Source organism: Perna viridis, chromosome 11 (assembly GCF_037379345.1).
Source record: "Perna viridis isolate PV_CMFRI_1.1 ecotype Kerala chromosome 11, ASM3737934v1, whole genome shotgun sequence".
In the NCBI taxonomy this organism is placed as follows: Eukaryota; Metazoa; Mollusca; class Bivalvia; order Mytilida; family Mytilidae; genus Perna; species Perna viridis.
The window spans coordinates 33,596,434-33,619,936 of NC_142455.1; the positions used below are offsets into that span (position 1 = coordinate 33,596,434).

Genomic DNA, 23,503 nt, shown 5'->3' on the forward strand with positions numbered 1-23,503 from the left:
GCCCAAGTCTGAAAGGTTATATGTAAAAAAAAAATACATTTTGATATTGTTTAGTCACAGTGAGTTGTAAATACTATATCAATTCGGGTAAAGATAATACGCCTGACTTTAACCCCCCCCCCCCCAAAAAAAAAATACGATTCGTTCCGTCAAAATATTTTTAACTTACCTGAATGCTTCAGGGGTGACAGTTGAAAACATCACATGTTTATTCGTCTATTTACCCAGATTACAGATGAATAAATGGACGTCCAGGAGCAGAATAGTAAGAAAGGCACTCATAACGACTCCAGATCATCTCTCACAAGATATGGCACACTAAGTTCAGTGACAGACAGCTATGAAGAGCTGCTAAGTGGAAGTGTGCCTTGTCCAACTTGCAGAGGAAAAGGAAACATCCCAAAGGGTTAGTTAACAATTAATTTAGTTGATACTATTCTGTAATCAATTTTACACCAAGGAATTCATATAATATAAGGTAAAAATAAGCATGGAAATCCCAGCAACCATGCATTATTTCGATTGTATGAGACTCAGGATAGTTGCAATAATATCCATGTAACCTTATTTCTTGTATTAACTATAATTTCCCAACAGGGTAACATTTCCACCCCATTACTCACAAAAATGCAAGACCAGGAATAATTCACTCTTCGCATGAAAATCATTAATTTTATGTTTTGTATAGAGACAGTTTTTATTTTTAAGAGCAAGAGGGAGAACTTGTTGCCCTCATCCCTGTCAAAGATAAAAGATTAAAACCAAGAAGAACGTAAGTTGTCTAAAAATATCTTGTATAAAGATGCTAACATTTACATGTATTTAATGATTTGCCTTGTGGAATAGTGTATAATAATAGTAGTTCATAAATGGAGAAAAGCCTTTCTCTCTATCTTTTATCTTCTAAACATTAACATTTTCTATTCCTGCATTTGAGTATTTCTTGGTAATGCCCTTATAGATGATTGTATGTTGAAATGGTAGTGCTTCTTGGTAAATGTTTGTTTCTTTTGTCGCAGTGGGTTGTATACTGGAGTAGCAGTAATTCTTATTAAGTTCTTTGTTTTGTTCTATTACAATCGGTTTATGATGGAATATAGCAGTAATTCTAAGTAAATGTTTATTTCTTTCTGTTACAGGGGATTGTATGTTGGAATAGCAGTTATTCTTAATAAATGTTTAATTCTTTCTGTTTCAGGGGGTTGTATGTTGGAATAGCGGTGTTTCTTTGTGTTGTTACAGCCAGCCTCTTATTTTTCTTCCTATTCCAACGGGATGTTAATCTAAACAGTGGTGTTCTGCTGTTGAAACCAAACAACTTAACCATCAATCAAAGGGAAAAATATGTCTATTTTGATCTCACAGTAAGTGCTAGCAACTTTAGGAAAATTGTTGCCATATACAACTTCTAGGTAATTGTTGCCATTGACAACTACTAGGTACATGTACATGTAATTGTTTCCATGAACAACTACTAGTTCATTGTTTCCATGGACAACTACTTAGGTAATTGTTTTACATTTTATTTAAATATTCTTTAACAAAGTTTGGAAGGTTGATTTTCAGTTTGTGGATTAGTCTTTACATCACCACTGGGTTTTCAGTGGATCTTCTACTCAAAGACGTGTTAAACTTGTGAAAATAGTTTGTACATATGCACATTACAAAAAAAATTGAAACATCTGAACTTGATGCCATGTTAAGGTTTTCTCCAGGCTTTAAGTGGCTTGGTACCTTATATTGTGGCTTCAATACATTTTATTGCTGAAAGAATACTTCTAGGCTCAACTTCAGTGGCAGATCCAGGGGAGGGTGCTGGGGGTTGGCATCCCTCTTTGTTATTGGAAAATTTGTCATTTTCATGTGTGAAAATGACCAAAAAAAGGGGCAAATGATATCCTAGCATCCCCTTTTTTTCTAAGGAAACCTAGCTGACACCCCTCCTTTTCAAATTGTCTGGATTTACCTGTGAACTAATTTGGAAAAAAATAACTCATTGTGTAATTTTTTGACACCATTGATTTTTATGCCTACATGTATATTTAAAGTGATTGAAATAGTTGCTTTAATTGCTTTAGTAAACTACATGTATCATGGTCAAATTATTTTCTTAACAATGAGACTTTTATATATTTTTTTGTTAATACTGATCATTAGTAATCAATCTAACTAAAATTAGACCTTTTAATTGTTTGATTCAGTCACTGTATATATTGAATGATTAGCAGGTCTTATTTTACCCTACAGGTGCACCTGGTCCATGCTCCCAGTTTTTAGTGGAGTCCGAGTTGCTCATTTACTTTTGTTACTTTGTATGTACGATTTTAGTTACTTTATGTTCTTTGTTGTGTATGTCTGTTTTCCATGTCTGGTCTTTGTCCCTGGATTGCATTCTTTTTATTACTGCTGTAACCTTGGTTCCCTTGATTACTCTATAATAAGAATGTGTATGAAGTTAATAACATGTATATCTACTTTTTCAGTATGCTTTCAACATTACAAATGGTAATTATTTTCCAATAAGACTGACACAAGCTACAACTTCAGCACAGTTTAATTTGAAATTACTGAACACATCAATAACAGATTTCTCTTTGAGTGTGCCCTGGAAATCCACAAAGCAGTTTAATGTAAAGATAGGAATATCGTTTAGTAAAAATAATGGTCTTGCAGGAATGGCGTAAGTTTATAAAGAATCAATATTAAATTATATTAATCAAGTGATAACACACACGTTGCTTTGAGACTCAGCTAAATTATTTTGGAACCAGTACACCAGCAATACAGAAATATGCATTGAGAAAGGTAAAAAATATGTGTATACATATGCATGTACCTGTAGTTTAATTCCTACTGTAAAATGTTATTTCTTAAACTATAAATATGATGTTAGACTTGCCTATGAAGGATGGAGCTTACATTATACACTGTTATGTTGTTATATCAGTGATGTATCGACCAATAGGAATATGCTAGACTTTCTATTACACATGATGTGCATCTGCAGTAAAAGTTCTAACAATCACCTCCTAACTGCATACGTTACTACCCACGGAAAAATTTGAGCCAATCATGATTTGAAAGAGGATCTATGTATAAAGGTCATCACTGATGCTTTATCCCTACTGAATAAAAACAACATTAGCTCATGAACATTAAAGATTTTTTACCCTTATTAGTTATATAGTCATGTAGGGAACAGTAACATTATTACCTCTGAAGTACTGCTATCGTGTTAGGCAATGTACAGTGTAATAGTTAAAATCAAAGAGGAATGAATTAAGTGTCAGTCTATGTAAGAATCAGGCAGTAGGTGATACATATGGTATGAAAAGAAACCACCTTTTTTAAAGTTTGATTTGACTATTTGCACCATAAGAATCAAGGAAAAAAGACAAGATGTCCCATATCACTTTGGTAAATTGAGTTATAATTTCTTTAAAATGCACTGAACATTTGAAGGGTAGATAACTCTTTTCAAAAACCTCATTTTTGTAATATTCTATTGAAATATTTTTTAGCAAATTAAGTGATGCAGAAGTCAAATAATGGACTTTTCAAATAGAGAAAGCATCATGGAGTGAAATGATATTGTCAGATCGGTGGAGTTTTGACATGTATGTTTCTTTTTTCCCATTTTGCCTGATTCTTACAAAAACTTACACTTGGTTGTTCCCTGACTGAACAATCATCAATTTCTTTTTTATTATACTGAATCATAATCTTCAAATTCTTTGTTTGAGATTGTTGAATGTTGTCTGATCACCCTGTATTAGAATTTAACTTCAGAGATCACCTGAACTATGATCTGTACTCAATTGGAGAAGAAAAATAAAAGGAAAACAGAGTATGGCACTGTTACTCTGGTCATGAGTGGAAAAAAGACTGATGACAGAAACAAAACCTTTTGGAATAATTAGCTTAAATGTTACACTTGACTTTTATGTTACAAAAAGTAAATACCGAAATTTAATAAATATATATGTAATACAATTTATTTTCTTAAAAGCATATTTCTTTTGGTAAATGATAAAAAAAAATGTTTGTTCATTGTACATATACATGTATAATTGTTAAAATATTTGTGTAATATATTTGACAGGATGAGATGTGCAGATCCAGAACCATTCCTAACTCAGTATGTGATGATTTTCCAGTAAGTAGAAGTATAGATAGGAATAAATCAAAATCAGCATTATTGCAAGGGGTCAAAGGGGCACATTCCAAAACAAAATCAGCATTATTGCAAGGGGTCAAAGGGGCACATTCCAAAACAAAATCAGCATTATTGCAAGGGGTCAAAGGGGCACACCCCAAAACAAAATAAGCATTATTGCAAGGGGTCAAAGGAGCACATTCAAAACAAAATAAGCATTATAAAGCACCCTTTAAGCAGAACTTTCATCTTCAATTGAAATTCAGATTTCGTGCAATTTTGCATCTAAACCAGTTGTTGTGTCCATAATGAACTGTTAGTCCCTATATTTAAGTATCAAAAACTAATATTGTGTATATGGATAGAGGTCAACATATACAATTGTATCATGCTGTGCTTCACAAAGCTATTTATTATATTTATTTAATATGTGTAATATATTGTTGCTAATAAAATATTACCGTATTTCCAATGTTAATACCAGTACATTATGTAAGCTACTTTGAAGTAGACTAGAGTAAGTCACTGACACTTCAAATTAACCCTTTATTTCTTCGATATTTTCTATGAAACAATATTAATTACGCTATTCACAGAAAGCCATTAAAACTGTACTATGTATGTTATTTTAGAACCAGTATAATATACTCCTCCTTAGCCCATAAAGAGCAGTCGTCAGTAACCACGTATCCTCTTGTTGACTGTGGTAACCATACAGACTCTAGTGACTTTCCAACATTCTTTGGACAGAGATTGGAGATTAGCTGATGCTTTTTATACCATTTCCTTAGAAATTTGTTTTACGTCTATCAGAATTCAGCTACATACACATGTATGCAATTATGTAGCCCTGGATTGCACAATGGAATGCTGATAGACCTTATTGTAAAAGCTTGTTGAATATTATCAGGAATTAAGTAATATATTTATTGATGTGATATTTCACATTTTTGTATGATACTTTTTGAAGTAATAATTTGTGGCATAGTTCTGTCTTAGTATAAAACATGTTGCAGTTTTCAATCATTTTTATTTTGAAGACTTCAAATTTGTGTTTTTATAGTGCTTTATAGGGCAATCTTCACATTTTAAGAAGGCATTTACTTCGTATTCTTAGTTCACTGTATGAATTCCAACCTTTGTAAATGTTATTTTATTTGTGAATTATTAAAGAAAAAAGGACTATATCAGTAAAAAAATGGAAGGGATTGAAGTTGGTGGTCCAAGAATTATTGACTTCATTGTACTGTATATATACATGTATAGTTATATATATAACATACATGTATGCTTTTTCTGAATATTGGTATGAAATTTGAATTTCATTTGTATCAAGCTTTCTGATAGGTTGGTTCTGTTTGAGCAAACTTATTTTTTTATTTATTTTTTTTGTAGCAACTGGTTTAGAACTGACATGATTAACATCAAATGATCGGCACTCAGCAATTCAAATACATGTACATGTAATCCAAAACAAAATAAAGTTTTGATTACAAATCAGTTAAAAACACTTTTAGAACTAAAATCCATTATTAATTAAATAATAAGAGTGTTTTAAATTTTTGAACAGATTATGCAACGTAATGAGGTTTTGGCCAGCTTAAACTTTTCATGGTTTAAAAGGGTAAGCTGACACAAACCAGGTAGTTTTGTATATCATGTTCAAAAATTAAAAACATTCCTTAAATCACAGTAACAGTCCCCCTTTTGGGAGAGAGAACCCCCATTATGTTGTTAGAACTTGCGTCCAATACCCATGCTTGTACTTTTTAGCAAGTAAATGTTCCAACTAAACAGTAAGTGGATAACTGTCCCTTTTACAGAACTTTCACTGGAATAGCAATAAAATTTGCACAGAAGTATAGTTAATGTACTCAGTTTTGTGCCTAGATGAATTTTAATGTACTGTGTTTTATCTAGTTTGTGTTTTTTTGTATATGGAAGACAAACTCCAGTAATAAAATGTGATATTTTACACATGCATGTGGGTACATGTATTTGTTCAACAAATGAACACACAAATATATTTTGTTTTCCTTTGACCATGACATTTTGTTATGAACACTGGAATCAAAACTATTTTAGAGAAGCACAATACTTATCTGTTTATTTTGGTCGAAATTGAAAAATTCGCAAGAGTTTGTTGTAATGACTTAATATTTTAGAAACATAGTTTTTTTTTTATTATGGAAATCAATGTCATTTAATTTCTTATGCTAAATTGAAAACATTGTCTATCTCTATCTTTAGAAACATTTGGACAGACAGACAGACAGTTGTTATTTATATCAACTGTTGCTGCTGTAATCTTTATAAGGTGATGAATCAAACAAAAACATACCATATATATTTTAGCCTTGGTCTTTCCAGAAATAATTTCATCATTTGAGAGAATGAATAGCTTAACCATCATCAATGCTATTTTGACCATGGTTACTGTTTATTTGGAACCAATATTGTTTGTTTTAAGGTCATTCGGTTAGTTTACATTACAAAAATTCTAGAATAATTATTTCAGTGTAATTATGATCCCTTGTTTAAAATGGCTTATTCAAGTTACCTTGTCTTAGTTTCTAACACAAATGTGCTCCAAGTCTGACAGTAGATTGCATGTAATATATTTATATTCATTGTTTCCATGTCAACTGTACATTTGTAGGTAGGACATGGGCATAACAATTCTTATTTATTATTATTATTTTTTGTATATATGCTGTGTTTTATAGACCAAAGATATTTAGTTTTTTTTTATGAAGTATTATATAATAGTGTTAATAGCTTGAATCGTCACTTTAAGAGCTAAAATTTAAGTAGCAGTCTTTATAAAAATCAGACAGGGGGTCATCCATGCATGTCAATAACCCATCAAATTTACCTGTGTTTCTAATTCAGAAACAGTTTCTACATAATCAGTCATTTAGTTAGTTATTTGGTTGTTGCACTTCCAAAATAAAAGTAAAATAGATTGTGTATAAAACTGACATTTTTTCAAGAGTTTTCATTCTTGATTTGGTTTGATTTGGTTTATTTTAATGGGAAATGAATGTATGGTTTTCTTACAAACACAGATCTTAATACACGAGGGACTACGATAGTATATGTAGGCTGAAAAAACAATGTTTGGTAGTTTTTTCTTGACTATGGATCACTTAAGCAAAGGCAGTGTCTGAATTTTATGGTTCTGTCTAAAACTACATACAGAGTGAAATTCACCACTTCTTGTCCCCTTTTGGCAAATGCCGAAGGGGACTTAGGTTTGCACTCCGTCCGTCAGTCTGTCAGTCACACTTGGTTTTCCGAACTTTTTTTTGTAATGCCTCTTCCAATTGATTTCATATTTAGTATATAGTCTTATCATGACAAGTTACAAGTTAAGTTCGAATGACGTTACGGTTGAACGATTTTTACAGAAGTTATGGCCCTTGAACATAGAAAATTTCATGAAATTTTATGTTTTCCGGACATTTTTTTTTGTAATGCTTCATCCAATTGATTTCATGTTTGGTATATAGTCTTATCATGACAAGTTACAAGTTAAGTTTGAATGACGTTACGGTTGAATGATTTTCACAGAAGTTATGGCCCTTGAACATAGAAAATTTCATGAAATTTTATGTTTTCTGGACATTTTTTTTGTAATGCTTCATCCATTTGATTTCATGTTTGGTATATAGTCTTATCATGACAAGTTACAAGTTAAGTTTGAATGACGTTACGGTTGAATGATTTTCACAGAAGTTATGGCCCTTGGACATAGAAAATTTCATGAAATTTTATGTTTTCTGGCTTTTTTTTAGTAATGCCTCATCTAAATGATTTCATATTTGGTATATAGTCTTATCATGAAAAGTTACAAGTTAAGTTCGAATGATATTACGGTTGAATGATTTTTACAGAAGTTGTGTCCCTTAGACATAGAAAATTTCATGAAATTTTATGTTTTCCAGACTTTTCTTTGTAATGCCTCATCCAATTGATTTCATATTTGTTAGCTAGTCTTATCATGACAAGTTACAAATTAAATTTAAATATTATTTGCGCAAAATGGTTTATATGGAACTTATGGCCCTTTGACATAGAAAATTACATAAAATTTTATGTTTCATCATTTTGATGCAAATTGCTGCTGTCATTCTAGAGTTATTTGCCCTTTAATTCATAATAACAAAGTTTTTTTCAACTTTCCAGGTGATAGAAAGAGAATGTCTTTATGCAGCTTTCTGTAATGCAAAAATGTTATTATTTACTGTAAAATGAAGCTCAGGTTTGATTTTGATGGAATTTGCTTTTGCTCTTCAAGAGTTATTTTCTCTTGATTGTTAAAAAATAACACTATCCATTGTTAGTTCATGTATATAAAAAAATCTCATAAAGGCAATGAGTTCAAAGGCTGAAAGGGGACACTGTATTGCATCAGCAATACTGTCAGAATGCTTGTTTAATTTAGTTTTATTTTATGGAGACTTTGAAGAATCCTTGCCCTGTTCACTTCATTATTACGAGAAAATTTTCGACAGGTAAAAGTGAAAAAACAAGTACTATATTGAAAAACAAAGAAAGCCGTCGCAGTAAATTTTTTTCATTTTTACTTGTAATTTTTTACATTTCATTCAGGAAATAACACATGGTGTGCAATTTCAATTTTTAATACATTTTTTTCAAATGCCACTAATTTATCATTATTTGGCCAATTGGGATTCAGAATTGCAACCAGGTGACTTGCGTTTCCATGGAAGAGCATCTTTAAGGTGAAAGGGTGAAAAGTGAAACTATACCGACGGCGTTGCAAAAAGTTAACAAATTTTTTAAATGAATTACCCAGTAGTAAAATACTCGAACCACTATTGAACGGTGAATCCAACTTTCAGTGTATTTAAAGTTTTCTGGGCATTATCTTGTGGTTACTCATGAAATTCTAATGCACATTATTGCATACCACATGACCATCTTTTAACCAAAATGAAATTAGCTCATTCTTCTCTTATGTAAATATAAAATAAATATATAAACAAATAAGTTTTATTTGGAATTGGCATTAATTACATAATAATTAACATAATTTCTATTAAGCTTATGTTTATTATTATTATGTATACATAATGTATGGTTCTGTCTGATTTTTGTTTGGAAGGTTGTGGGCTAGGGTAATTTTTTACTCTAATTCTGTCCAGAAATGATATTTATACACATATTTATGAGTTTTATTCTTCAGTCATAAATATGGTATTTAAGTACCTCTCAGTCTAAGTATCAAGCAAAATATGTATAAAGTGTGGCATATAAAGAAAAAAACCCAGAGATTTTATTGCATTCTCTATGTATTAATACCTCATAACCTCCATAAACAACCGTCAGTTTTTGTAAAGTTAGCTTTTTCAGATATTGATTGGTCAATTTTTTATGCCCCCACAATGATAAGTTGGGGGGCATATTGTTTTACCCCTGTCCATAATTCCGTCCGTTATTCTGTCCGTCCCATAAGTTTTCCACACTTTTTTCGTAAACCCTTGAAGATATTGAACTGATTTTTTGTATGTGAGTCTGTCATGATTAAGTACAGAATGAGTTAAAGTTTTGTTCCTTTTTTGTAAACCCTTGAAGATACAGAACTGCTTTTTGATATGCGAGTCTGTCATGATTAGTTACAAATTGAGTATAAGTTTCATTCTTCTACGCTGAGTTTTACCAAAATAAAGGGCACTGCACTATAAAAATTGTATTGAAAAAGTAGTTTTTCGCTTTTTTTTGTAAATGCTTGAAGATATTTGACTGGTTTTTGGTATGTGAGTCTGTCATGATTAGTTACAGATCGAGTTTAAATTTCCTTCAGCTATGCTGAGTTTTACTCAAAACCACATGCGGGGGCATCATTTGTGTCTCACAGACACAATAACACATCTGACAAAGTGCTTTTTACAATTATGAGTTATGATATAGCTTTATGAAGGTTAAATGCGGGGGCATCACTTTATCTAGTTTTTTTAAATGCAATATGAAAAAATGGTTGGGATTTTTTCCACACTTTTTCTAAATAAACAATAAAAATGATCTACCAGGATTACGCTATTGTTGCTTCAGGATAAATTTAAATATTTTTTCAATTGTTTGATAGATGTATTGAATATATTTAAGGAAAAAAAAATTGTAAAAAGTGATGTGCCACCCATTGCCTGATTCTTGCACAGAATGGTACTTGTATGTTTTTTTTTTTTTTTTTTTAATTGGTCCTAAATGTACCGTATAAAAAATATGTTGAAAATTTTCCTGTTTATATATAACCTACAATCCCTGTATAAATAGCTTAAATATATTCCTCCAAGATGTTCCTCTCTATTTCATTTTGTAATAGATAGCTGGTTTTTTTTCTCTGAAGATTTTAACTTTTTTCTTCCCTAAAAGCATTACAATCTCGAAACCCCATCAGATTAGAAGTTTGATAAGTTTTAAAACTGTTTTTATTTCTCTAGGGTATGTAATCTCAAATTGCTATTAAAGTAGAAATGTTCTGTCATTTGTGATAGCATGATATTTATAATTCAAGTTAAATTTTAAATAAAAATAAATTTATAAAGGGTTGTAGTTTTCTTTTTTAAAATAAGATGACAAATGTTTTACTGACAAGAGTTGGAAATTACACACACGACTAAATATGTTTAACATCACCAAAAGTTGGTAGAATTTACATTGAATATTTCGGATAACCGATATCCTTCTTAAAATATTCAATGTAAATTCTACCATTTTTTGGTGATGTTAAACATATTTATACATTTATTTAATTTACTGTTATGTTTTGCATCGTTTTCAATGATCCATCATCTCCTAAATTTGGTAGTTCTAACATCGTTGGAAATTTTTCAAACCTTTCTATATATATATATAGAGCATATATGGAATAAGAGAAAGGAACACAACACTGTGTTGATCAAGTTATAGATTTTCTTGTATACTATGAATGAAGATCTATACAATTGTTGTTTTACAAGTTGTATAAGGAATGAAGGGCAGACTATGGTAGTGATACAGAATCTCTATTGGTGAGAAGATGGCTGTTAATTTGGGGTTTGAATATAATTAAATATCCTGTTAAAGTACTTTAAAAGAAAAGAGATAAAAACCAATGAAGTAACAACTATTATAATGAAGATATTAAATTCATATTTATACACAGAAAACATTCTGCGAACATCACTGTACATCTTTATAGTGGCTTATAAGTCCAAAATAGATGCAGTGATGAAAATAACTCACAGGGTCAAGGTTGGCTAAACATGTATAAGGCAGAAACAGACAAAATTAGTGATTTTATCATTAATTTGGCACAATGAAGATAACATTTTACAGTTGTATATAAATAACTCAACACATAGCTGCACTTCTGCACAAAATTAATAACATAAGAGTCAACATAATAACAAAGAAATACATAAATCCTAGTAATAAAATATATTACAGAGGTTGAAATAAGCACTCTATTGCAGGCCTGCGGAAAACAAATTTCACGATGGGCAAGCCAATGGTCCTTCTAACTTTGAATGTTTTTTTTTTTTTTTTTTTGTTCAACATACCATGATGGCATGTAAACTGACTCTGATTCAGTTCAGTCCAGCAAAACTTGCTGTCTTGACCAGTTGGACTAATTTTCTTATTTCTGCTCCTGTTTTTTTCACTATCCATCCCAAAAATAGAATATAAACGTCATAGACAATATTAAAATTTAAATGCTCTACCACATCATTTTTTTAAGCTTCATACCAACCCTTTCCTGTTAAAGAAAATAAAAATAAAAAAACATACTAGTCCTCAAAGAATCTGTCAAGTAAACATATTTTCAGGTACTAATATTTGAACTTGAGGCTCTAAAGAGTCTAAATCGCATACCTTGTTTGATAAACTATAGCTACATACTATTTTTTGTAAAAGCAGCCATGTTTTTCATGGATAAAAAATCCATGTAGTATACCCTAAGGAAAACACTGAATTCTGTGCAGTAGTTTCTGAGGAGAAAATTTTTGAAAAAAAAAATGTTAACAACCATGAGGGCAGATGCCAAGTGATGGCATTAGCTCACATGACCTATGTTCTTAACAATAAAAAGGTGCATGATCATTCACAAAACTTTAAAAAATATAAAGAATTATACATGTAATAAACTGCAGAATATGGATCAGAGGCTCCTATAGTAACCAACTGATTTAGATAATGCACTTATTTTCCATATACAAGTACATGTATAATAAAAAAAAATTGTAAATGAGCAAAAAATAAATAGACCAAAAAAATCAAATGCATACAGCATCACATGAAAATAAAATACATATTTTCCATTTTGGAAGAACTTTGAGGTAATGTACTTATGGATTTCCAAATCTCCATTTGAATCCTCTACAATCACACTGAAATATCTATTAATGGAATATGTTGTCACAGTAATACAATTTTTTGTTGGCACTCTGCAACTCCTCCTTAACAGCTCAAGGGATTTTGGTGACATTTTATAGAAAGGTTGTGTATGATATTCTCTTTGTGAGCTTGCTCACAGAATTTCTAGTTTTTTATTCATGCAAATACAACATATCAAAAGATGCAAAATGTAATAGCAACCAAAATTTTAAGACAGATAGCAGTGTCTGACTTATAAACATGGGATCCTATGGCAGCCTAGGGCAATCTGTTGTGCTAAAAACATACACAAGAAATGTTTTCTTTTTCTGAATAATTAACAACTTCAATATAGACCAATTCCGAATTCAAATGTGATTTAAATGATTAATAGATATATAAAAATAATTATATGACAATCTCCTGGGTAGGTAAACTTTTCTAGATAAGTATAAGTAAGTGAAACAAACAATATTTTCATTTTGGCCTAACATGTCATTTAACAATACACAACTACCCTATAGACAACAAATACTTGATAACAACATACAGCACTTATAATTACCCATACTGCATTGATTTTGCACCTGACATACAAATATACATATCACTATCTGCTTAACTAATTGAGCAATTTGAACACGCATCAATTTCACATAATAACAAAATTACACTCTAGATTCTTGACATTGTGTTTAACACAAATGGGTTTCAAATTGATTGAACTTCAACAGAAACATATAATGTTACATAGAACATAAAAGTAAAGCATTAACATGAAGTTGCATACCTTGTTGTGCTAGCTTTACCCCCACTCATGCATAAAGTTCATATCAGATAGCAACTAATATCACTTACAACATCTACCCTATCTATAAAAAGCCTCATACCAAATTAGAAATCATTCTGTTCAGTTGGAACTGAGATTTTTTTGTGATGAAAAAGGTAAGTACAACTGAACAGGAAGGTGATATCAGACAGCAACCAAAATTGCCTGCAACAAGTGCCCTATTTTAATAAAGCCAAATGCCAAATTTGAAATCAATAAGTCCAGTAAGAGACTTGATTTTGGGAAGAAAATTTTGACAGACAAAATAATTCCATCCATTCAATGAGTGAAAGTATAAAAGTCTTATTTTCAGCTAGTGTACCATGAAACTGTACTCCTTATTGTGATTTTCTCATTTTGAAGCAATTCTTAATTTAAGATACTGTCCATGTAAAAATCAGGCAGATTCTATAATATGTGGAGCACAGGGTAAATATTCATTTTGTTCCAATGAAATGTATGTATTATATGTATGTCAAAAAGAATTAAGTTTGTTTTGACAATGGGTGGCTCAGAAAATGATTTTAGAGTTCCCTAACAAAAAAACCAAATTTTGCTAAAAATAAAGTTATTTTCCTTTTTAAATAAATTTCAATGCTTTATAAGTATTTTTTTTCTCTTTTATCATTGCAGTTAGTTAATCCAAACTAACATTCAACTTGGTGAAAGGGTGCATTTGTGATATGAAATGGGCAAAAATTTTTTGAAAACAAAGTTTGTCATGTGCCGCCCACTGCCGGGTTTTTGCATGGACACCATCTTAAATGTTTGTATTAGTAGGGAAAGATAAATTTTCTGATGGGTAAAATTCAAAATTTACATCTAGTATTACAAAATTAAAACCCAGTCACATAATTTGCAAAAGAAAACTCGCCACACAAACTTTGGATTTTAACCATATGTTATTAAAAATTAGCATGAAGCTACTGAACACCATTTATACATTAGTTAAATTATAGAAAAACCATAGTAGTTGAGATTCATACAGCAGCACTTTCAACCTCTAAACCATTTCTTTTGATGGAATGCAATATTGCAGTGTAATTCTCCTTCTGTTATATCATACTACTCTACATGTACATGTACATGTACATGTACATTATATATAATTATACATTGTAAAAATTCTTACTTGATCACAAAGGTTTACTAGAGGTACAAAATGCAGTCCGAAAATCAATTTTAAACCTTTTGCCATAGACATCTATACAAATCAGTTATGCATACTTTAAAAGACCCAATACACTGAGCAGACTTAAGGAGGTAGACCTAGGGTAAGGGACATAAATCCTGAAATCAGTAATATGTTTGTATTATCTTCAATTTCACCAAAGCCTCTCAAGCTTTCCTTTGAAATTAGATTCTTACAAAAGATTGATGTAAAATGCTGAATATAAACGTTTCAATGATTTTTAAGAGTTGTGTCCCTACTCTAGGTCTACCTCCTTAAACAACTAATTAATATCTGATAATGAAAAATGATATTATAGCAAACCAAGGTAATGGCATGAATCTAATTAGTGCTACTCTGGGTAGTTATCAGGCAGATTCAACTAATAGAGTGGCCTGGATTTGACAAAAACCAACTTTTGATCTAACTAAAACTTCACCATAAACAGTAATCGGAAGTTGTAATTACTGGAAAATCAGATCGTCACAAATAACAAAATCCTAATACCATAAATTAAAGGTACATTCTAAAACTTTAGGATTAGAGTGGGAAAAAATACCTTTCCTGGAATTGCCCTTTTAGTAAACATTTTTCCCATTTAACCAAGGTCATCTCAAACACTCTCTTGTTGTCATTCATAACATCATACCAATACCGTCATCCAATGCACCTAATTCTCTCTAGGTCCCTCTCCGCTTAAGAAAACAAAATCAAGTGACTATAACCCTGAGTCCTCTTTGACAGTTCACACAGCCCGTTTAGAGAATGTATGTGTAATCTCATATTGTCTTTCACAACAATATCAGGTATATTCACATTTATGTCCACAGCCTGTGGGACACTGGTTACTTATAGACAGCCATTCCTGGATGTGATTGATATGTCCTCCATGTGAACAACCTTGACACCAAACAAACAGTCCCTTCACAGGTAAATGGCTGAAAAAGGAAAAAAAAATTATACAAAATTGAGATAAAAAAGTTACATGTTGCAAATTTTAAAAAAGTCTTACATAAATAAGAGATGTATTAGGTAAATAAATCCTAAAAAACTTAAGACTCTGTTTAAGATGGTATATAGATGAAAATGTATTTGTGCATTTTTGTGTTTCAATGATATCTCTTCATTAAAAAACAAAAAAAAATGAAAATTTATCCCCAAAATTAATTTGAACCTTAAAAAAATGAGGTGACTACACTATCATAATTTTTCATGATATATATTCTTCTGAAACAGCAATTACTTCAAGTTTTTACAAAACACCAACATGGAAAAATATTTCCATGAGTGACAACAACTTACCAAACAGAACAAGTATTTATCACAGCTTTACATTTATCACACAACCATCCGACCCTGGATAATGGACGGTTACATTGGTTACATGTTATATGAATAACAGTTGATTGTTGGTTCAACATGGATATGTTACCAAGGTGACACAGGTTTATCAATGTGTTGGATATTGTCCATAATTTGAACCTTGCTAACAGTTCTGTAAAATAAAAATAGAATATGTAGACATCTACATTTGTATATCATACTTCATATAAAATTTGATATTTTTTCCATCAGTTAACAAAGATTAATTATTCTGGTATATCACCCATTCCATAAAAAATACCACCGGCTCCAACAGGAAATTTTCTTATTTTTTCCATTCCCTTGTCCGTCTTTTTATCCTTCTTCCAACAAACGAAACATCAGACAATAATTTCTTCTTTGCAAATATAAATGGAGATAATTTCAGTAGTTTATTCATAAATTTGCTTCAACAAAAACTCTTATATCAGTCTTTATTTTGTCAAAATCTTTAAAAAATGTGGACTATTAGCCATACAACATAGGCGACCCTTTACTGATATATCTTCATTTAATAGGGGTCAGTATGCATTCCCTTTTAAATATTACAATTTTATAGATTATTCATTCCCTATTGGTTAAATAGTACAACTTACCTAAATATGAGGTAAACCAGTCCTCTTGGACATCATTGGGTATATTGGGCCTTTTGTTTCCCAGGACAACCAACATAGATACTGGGGTCTGTACATCTCCCTACAATGAGAAGTTAAGTTATATGGCCCGGCAAATTGCCATGATACATAAAGACAAGAGCATATTGAATTTAATAATTTGCCAACAGATGAAAAGAAGAAATCAAGTCAAATACACAACCAATATCTTAATACTGCAATCTCAGAAATACTGCAATCTCAGAAATACTGCAAATTCAGAAATACTGCAATCTCAGAAATACTGTAATTTCAGAAAATGCTGCAATCTCAGAAATATTGCAAATTCAGAAATACTGCAATCTCAGAAATATTGCAAACTCAGAAATACTGTAAATTCAAAAATACTGTAATCTCTGAAATACTGCAAATTCAGAAATACTGCAAACTCAGGAATACTGCTCATAAAGTTTTGAATTATTCATGTGAATGGCTCTTAAGGTTAAAATCATTATTACTAAAGGCAGGAGTCATGAAATTCTAATCTTAAATTGATTAAAAATACATCCCAGCAAACAAATTTATTTTCTTCCCACCTGTTCAGCAAAATAAATCAACATGTTTTGTATACTGTCTGTAACATCCAGATCAGCTATTTCCACTTCTTTTGTGATAAGTAACCAGTTAACATCCTCATTATTAACTTTTGGCACATGGTTAGTAGGAGGATTAGCCTCAGTTTCATTTGCACTAATTGTTGGTGATTCCTGACCGTTCTCTTTTGGTGCTTCAGATGGATCTTTTATTTCATGTCGAGGAACAAATGCCTCCTCTGGTAATTTGAAATCCTGAAAATCAACAAAAGAGTGATAATCCACTAAAATCAAACCAATTTCATTAAAGATGAAGTTCAGATCATGTAAAAAAAATGCTCTACAGTGTAACGCTTGATATGAAGTAGAGAAGATACATGTAAATACATGTTTAATACATATTTATACTATCACTTCAATACAAAAAAAGAGTCAATTCTAAAAACAGATTTCTGCTACATTGATTTATCAGTTAAGACAAAGCATCTCAAAAAACAACTCCAAACCTCCTTTAGTGGTAAGGAACTTTGTGCTTATAAATGCAGACATATTGAAAAATATTTAAGTTATCACTTGAAAAGTATGTGTCTCGAGACAAAGTAATATGGATGAAAGATAAGACTATTTTCTAGCTTTTCTTTCCACTATAAGTTCTGATCCTGCTTTTTTATTTAAAAATTGATCAAATTCATTTGGTTGCTCCATAAGTATTTAATCTAATCCCACAAAAAAAACAGATAAATCTATTCCAATCCACTTAATGTTGGTTGATCCATTGTATTTCCAATAAACCACAAAAATCAATGCTTTTTTTTTCAATTTAATGTTAACATACTTGACCAAGATTATCAAGATGATATGGGTGATAATTTTGTTCTACATCTGTCCCACCAAACAGAATATCCCACTCTACAGGAGGGTTGACCTGTCCTCTGGCAATGTTAGAAAGATCTGTGTCTGTCATGTCATCATCATCTATAAATAGTAATACACATGTATAATGCCATCATCATCTACAAATAGTAAAATATAAGCATCATTTATAATTACAGGAAAACTTGTCTAATATGACCATCGATGGAGAGCAAAATCATGGTCACATATGACAGATGGTCTTTATATACAGGTTGAATTTACACAGAATGCACTACATACGTATATCTTTAACTCTTTTCAGGCAAGTTGTTGCTGAATACTGATGGTCACTAAGACAGATTACACTGTAGTAACAAATTGATAATGTTATCATAGTAAAAAACTGATAGTGTTACCATAGTAACAAAGTTTGACTGTTTTACTGCAATATTTATGACTTCTGGTTTTCTTGTGCTGCACAAGCCAGCATGTAGCAGGGAAATAATCATGCCAAGTTTTAATGCCGAACTAAAAAAAACATCAAAGCTGAGCTGACATGATTTTGTAATGGATGGGCAGACAGACGAATGTATGGAATAGATGATTCCTATAGGGTTCTTGCCAACATTTGGTGGATAAATACCTGAAGTAGCATCAACTGTTGTTGTATGTTTCTTTTCAGTAGACTTGGGTGTTTCTTGTTCATTTACTGCAATGCATATACAAGTCTTTATATTAAAAATAATATACTTTTTTCCAATGATGTCAATAATTACTGATATAAATTAGCAGGATTTTCCATTATAACAGTGCATCTACATACATGGACTGCTTAAAAAAAAGGGATTAAAATTTTTTCACAGTTTTTCTTCCTAGTATCAAATAAAGATTAAAATTGTGAATTAAGAAAAGATTTTTATTAATTGATGTTATTTCTGACTATAAACTGTAACTGACACATTTAAGATTCAATTTACAATCATATGACTATCAAGATCAGAGAAATCTAATAATGCACAAGTTATGGTTTATTGTTTGATAGCTTAAGTGTTGTGTACGTGTTTAAACCCACAATGAACACACTATAGAAGCATTCGTATAAATGCACAATAACAGCATTTGTTTAAACGTACTGTAGAAGTTTTCATTCAAATGCACATTGAAAGGCACTATAGACGAGTTTGTTTATTATTTATTAACTCATTATTAGCTTTTTTCAGCTAGCATTTTTATATTTTCACTATTCTAATTTCATATTATCAATATAAAAAAAATAATTCTTTTTTATCATTTGTTTAAAAGCACAATAGGAGTGTTTAATTATACCCATGATAGATGTATTTGTTTATCATGCATTTGGTAACCATTTGTGTGCGTTTATGTATGGTGCATATGGGAAACCTAAATGTCTCAAGGAGTGTAATGCAAGATGCTGTTTCTATCATTTCTGAACACAACAAAATTTAAAATAAGAATTCAAGTAAACCTTATAAAGAAAAACAACTAGGAATTCAAACCAATCATCTGCTGATAGCAAAAACAGTCTCTACACAGGCAAAATTATTTCACATGATTTTCACCTGAATTGAGCAAAGAAACTTGTGAAAAGAGTTCATACAAAATTCGTGCTAAGTGAGTTTCATGTGAAAATCACATTAATTTCATATGAATATCACATGAATATCATATGAAGCTTGATTAAGATGTATTTCACATGTAAAATATTTGCCGAAGTAAAGAAAACAAATTTTCTCCCATCAGTCAGGTAATGTGAATATTGAGCAGAAATTAGAGAACATTCGATCTCTTACTACATGTGTAAAAGCAAATGTGTAGAAGAATAAACAAGACAAACAAATCTGAAGCAGAAGTTAACATTTACAAATAAGTGTAGGACTAGGGACATCATACCTTTTTCTTTGCCCTTATCACTTATATTTGAGATCACTGACTCGGTTCTATAAATATCTCTTGTCAACATTGGTGTAGAATGAACAGCTTTCAACGTTCTCCAACTCTGAGCAACCTAGAATAGTAACATAACTATAAAAACTGTAAGCAAAGAGGACCCTTTTAAAGCATTGTTGTGAAAGATCACTCAAAAAAAAATAATAAATCACGATATAATTTGGCTTTAAATTGTTATAAATTAGTAGCCCAATTATTATCACAGTAAGAAACTTGTTTAAGTGCATTCAATGTCTAATATGTAGCATCATTGTCCTAAATCTCAAATTTGGAATTATTCTTGTATGTATTTGATACACATATCATGCCATAAAACACTTCTATTAAAAGTGGTTTCTTATGCATTTTACAAATAAGCACTGTAATTTTATTTGTTGCTTTACCATTAAGACTTTATTATGCAATTTCAATTATTTGGTTTATTTGCGTAATGGTAAAAATCATAAAGCAAGTTAAATAGTTTTAATATTGCATTTTTCACTTTTCTCCAATATTACATATGTATATATTGTTTCTATTTACTTTCAGTTTACTTTACAGTTGCTGGAGTATATTGGGGCAACCATTTTGCTGCACCAGTGTATAATGTTGTTCTGAGGCCAGTGGCAGCCTGCCCTGTGGTGAAATGGTTTCCTGCTGTTCATTAAAGCCCCATGGGTGGCCTGCTGGGGTTGTTGTCTCTACGACATATTCACCATACCCATATTTGTTATGTTACAATTCATAAATTTGCAGAAACATCAATTAGCAATAAACCATGTGAAAAATTACTACCATAAGTGTCTACTATCCCCTTTCTCACCTTAAACCTATTGTTTTTCTCTGAGACCACTGCATTGTGTTCACACATATCCTCAAATGACTTGCCACTCAGTATGTACTGCTCAGCGCAGTTCACAAACCAGTCCATTGATAAAAGCTGGTAATAAAAAAAAGTAATGAGAACTTTCAGTGAGCTCAATATGAGAAGAATACAATTTGATATTAAACAAGTAAGTTGGATTACCCCCCTTTGCAAACATCTGCCAATAATTATATTTATTCATGCAGATCTATGAAATGATCTTATCATCTGTAAAATTTCCATCAAAATCATTTATTAACTCAATAAGAGTTGTGCTTGTAATCTTTACACATCTTAAACCCCATTTAAACATGTAAGAATATAAAAATATCTAAAAGCATCCACTAATAATTATCTTTATTTTGCACACCTAAAGGTTATCCTCTAAGTTTTTTTTCAAAGTCCATAAAATAGTTTAGAAGGAAGTGTAGTCTACTTAGGTACTTAGTACATGGACCAGCTCACTTTGCCTTTGATTCACTTAATGAAAAATGGTCCAAGAACCATTAAATTAAATTGACTGGCCTTATGGGAAACAAGAAATACGGTGAGCAAGCTCGTAAAAAGAATACCCCTCTGCTTCAAATACGACTTAAAATGTAAAACACTTATTGGTTTATCTCCTTTTGGCGTCATCCAACAGTAATTATATCCCTTCATGCATATCTACATATGATACAAAACCATAAAAAAACCTTAAAAAATGTTATCAAAATCCTTTGAGTGGTTTAGTGTGAGCTGCACTTAACAAGGTTTTACCATGTGAAACCCTTAATTTGGATGATCTCCCTTTAAAGTTCTCTGACAGTAATTATATTCCTTCAAGCACATCTACATATGATACTCAAACTTCATATAAAATTTCATCCAAAGCCCTTAAGTGGTTTAGAAGAAGTTGCACTTACAAGAAATGTGGACAGACGATTTAATTAACAGATTGATAGGTCTGATTCTTATATACCCTCTAACTTCGAAAATCATGTCTGGCATATAGAAAAGTACCTCATGTACATTAGAAAATGAGAATAAGAAACTCTTTGCATCAATGAACTGGTCTCTCTTATCTGGTTGCCTGGAAAAAACTGTTAACCTCTGCTTCTCTGGAAATTAACCAAAAAAAATTATACAACATTATACAAAATGTACTTCTATATGAAAAAGGTAGATGCTTGGTAAATGATTTAAACCAAAATAAAACCAGAAATACTTTGAGCAAGCTTAAAATGATGGAATTAAATGTATATGCTTTAAGCTCAATTATCTCCCTTTGGAGTTATCTGACAGTAACTATATTCCTTCAAGTACATCTGTATATAATGCCCAATGTTCCTGTAAAATTCAGTCAAAATCCTTAGAGTGGTTTAGAAGGAATTGTGCTGACAAGTTTTAACCGCTAAAACCTTTAATTTAGATTATCTTCCTTTGGAGTCCTTCTTTTGTAATTATATTCCTGAATTTTATATGTATTGGTACTGAACAGTTTAAAGTGGCGACAGATCCAGATGAGGGGAGATTCCAGCATTGCAATCCTCCCTTTGATTGAACATTTTTCTAATTTTGGCAAAAAGTGAGCAAATCATATCCAGGAAACTGGAAACCCTTTTTAAATATCTATGGATCTCTGCCCAATCATGTTAGTAGTAAAAATTTGGTAAATGATACATTAACTATTTTTATGGACTTTTTAATACAAACAATGAACACATAACAAACTTAGATGTTTCTAAGAACAAAATCAACACAATTTAAAAAGAATCAAACCATAAAAAAACTTTAAGTGAACACAAAACATAAGAGAAATGATCAAGAACAGTTGAATAATTGCATGCATATACATGTATAACAAAATGAACTATGAGAACCTTTAGACCCAAATCCAAAACGATTAAGTCTACTAGGGGAGGTAACCTGTACCTGTCTGGGTTCATCTCTTCCTATAGTAAGACAGGAATATTATATTTCACAATCTCAACATATATTTTGAATAGTGGAAGGCAGTTTTGAACTATCGTTACATAGTTTACAATGAAAAGGGAAACTTCAGAAAATACCACAAAATATACATTGAATCCTGTCAACCTCAGAATAAGCTTAAGTTTGAGGAGTTTTGGTTTACTCAGGTTGGCAATGCATGGGACATGAGGAAATTTGTGGGATATATAACTTATACAGGTATGCAGGTTCGACAGGGTTTAACTTAGAAATGTTTCACTATAGATCTTATGCTTGTGACATTAACATGGTTTATATAAAATTTACGAATATATGCTATTTAATTTAATGTTCTTGATAAAAAAAGTGCTAGACAATTATAGAATCAATGGCTTACACTATGACTTGTATATTATCAAGTTTCTCCAATTCAAATATTTCGAACTACAGAATTTGCTATCTAGATTGGAGACTTACAGCAATTTAAGAAGTAAATATTTCAATTGAAGTCACAATAACAAATATTCTAGCACTGAACTGAACAGAAAGCTACACAACTAGTGTTCAATACAAAAACAGTACAATTGATTCCATTCATGTATTAAGGTAAACATTAATTATTTATAAGCTGAAGCCTAACCAATCTAACTGAGCAAAGGTCAATTTGACAAAATTTCTTCAATGTACAGTTAGTGATAAATTATGATATAATGATCAATGATCAAGTTTACACATTAAAGAATTTTAAACTTTCTGTACTGTTAAGTTAAATGCCTGATTCTAATGGATAATAGGTCAATATACATCAATATAGGTCA

At 31.0% G+C, this 23,503-nt stretch overlaps 2 protein-coding genes across 5 annotated transcripts in view; one reads left to right on the forward strand and one right to left on the reverse strand.

Moving 5' to 3' along the window:
- The first annotated feature begins 177 nt into the window (after positions 1-177).
- LOC148603804 (transmembrane protein 106B-like) lies at positions 178-10,727 on the forward strand. The gene is made up of 6 exons (XM_088551539.1): positions 178-406; positions 709-772; positions 1,199-1,364; positions 2,484-2,680; positions 4,103-4,156; positions 4,789-10,727. The coding sequence occupies exons 1-6, from the start codon at positions 244-246 to the stop codon at positions 4,922-4,924; spliced, it is 780 nt and encodes a 259-aa protein (XP_088407665.1). The 5' UTR covers positions 178-243; the 3' UTR covers positions 4,925-10,727.
- A 716-nt stretch (positions 10,728-11,443) lies between these two features.
- Positions 11,444-23,503, reverse strand: part of LOC148603805 (GATOR2 complex protein WDR24-like) — a 30,679-nt gene continuing 18,619 nt past the window's right edge. For 3 of the 4 annotated variants that reach the window (XM_088551536.1, XM_088551535.1, XM_088551537.1), the window contains 9 exons: positions 21,756-21,853; positions 20,712-20,828; positions 19,853-19,967; positions 18,585-18,650; positions 17,922-18,061; positions 17,090-17,341; positions 16,497-16,596; positions 15,841-16,033; positions 11,444-15,476 (listed from right to left, as the gene is read on the reverse strand). In XM_088551536.1, coding sequence (XP_088407662.1) covers positions 15,341-15,476; positions 15,841-16,033; positions 16,497-16,596; positions 17,090-17,341; positions 17,922-18,061; positions 18,585-18,650; positions 19,853-19,967; positions 20,712-20,828; positions 21,756-21,853 — 1,217 coding nt within the window. In that variant the 3' untranslated portion in view covers positions 11,444-15,340. Of the gene's footprint in view, positions 15,477-15,840; positions 16,034-16,496; positions 16,597-17,089; positions 17,342-17,921; positions 18,062-18,584; positions 18,651-19,852; positions 19,968-20,711; positions 20,829-21,755; positions 21,854-22,615; positions 22,688-23,503 lie in introns of all 4 variants that reach the window. The other variant, XM_088551534.1, reaches the window with a different exon arrangement.

Excerpts from the sequence above, each read along its gene's own strand:
- LOC148603804 (XM_088551539.1), top strand. The coding sequence starts at position 244 with ATGGACGTCCAGGAGCAGAATAGTAAGAAAGGCACTCATAACGACTCC. Across the intron at positions 1,365-2,483 it reads ATGTCTATTTTGATCTCACA|TATGCTTTCAACATTACAAA; the intron begins GTAAGTGCTAGC and ends CTACTTTTTCAG. Across the intron at positions 4,157-4,788 it reads CAGTATGTGATGATTTTCCA|AACCAGTATAATATACTCCT; the intron begins GTAAGTAGAAGT and ends ATGTTATTTTAG.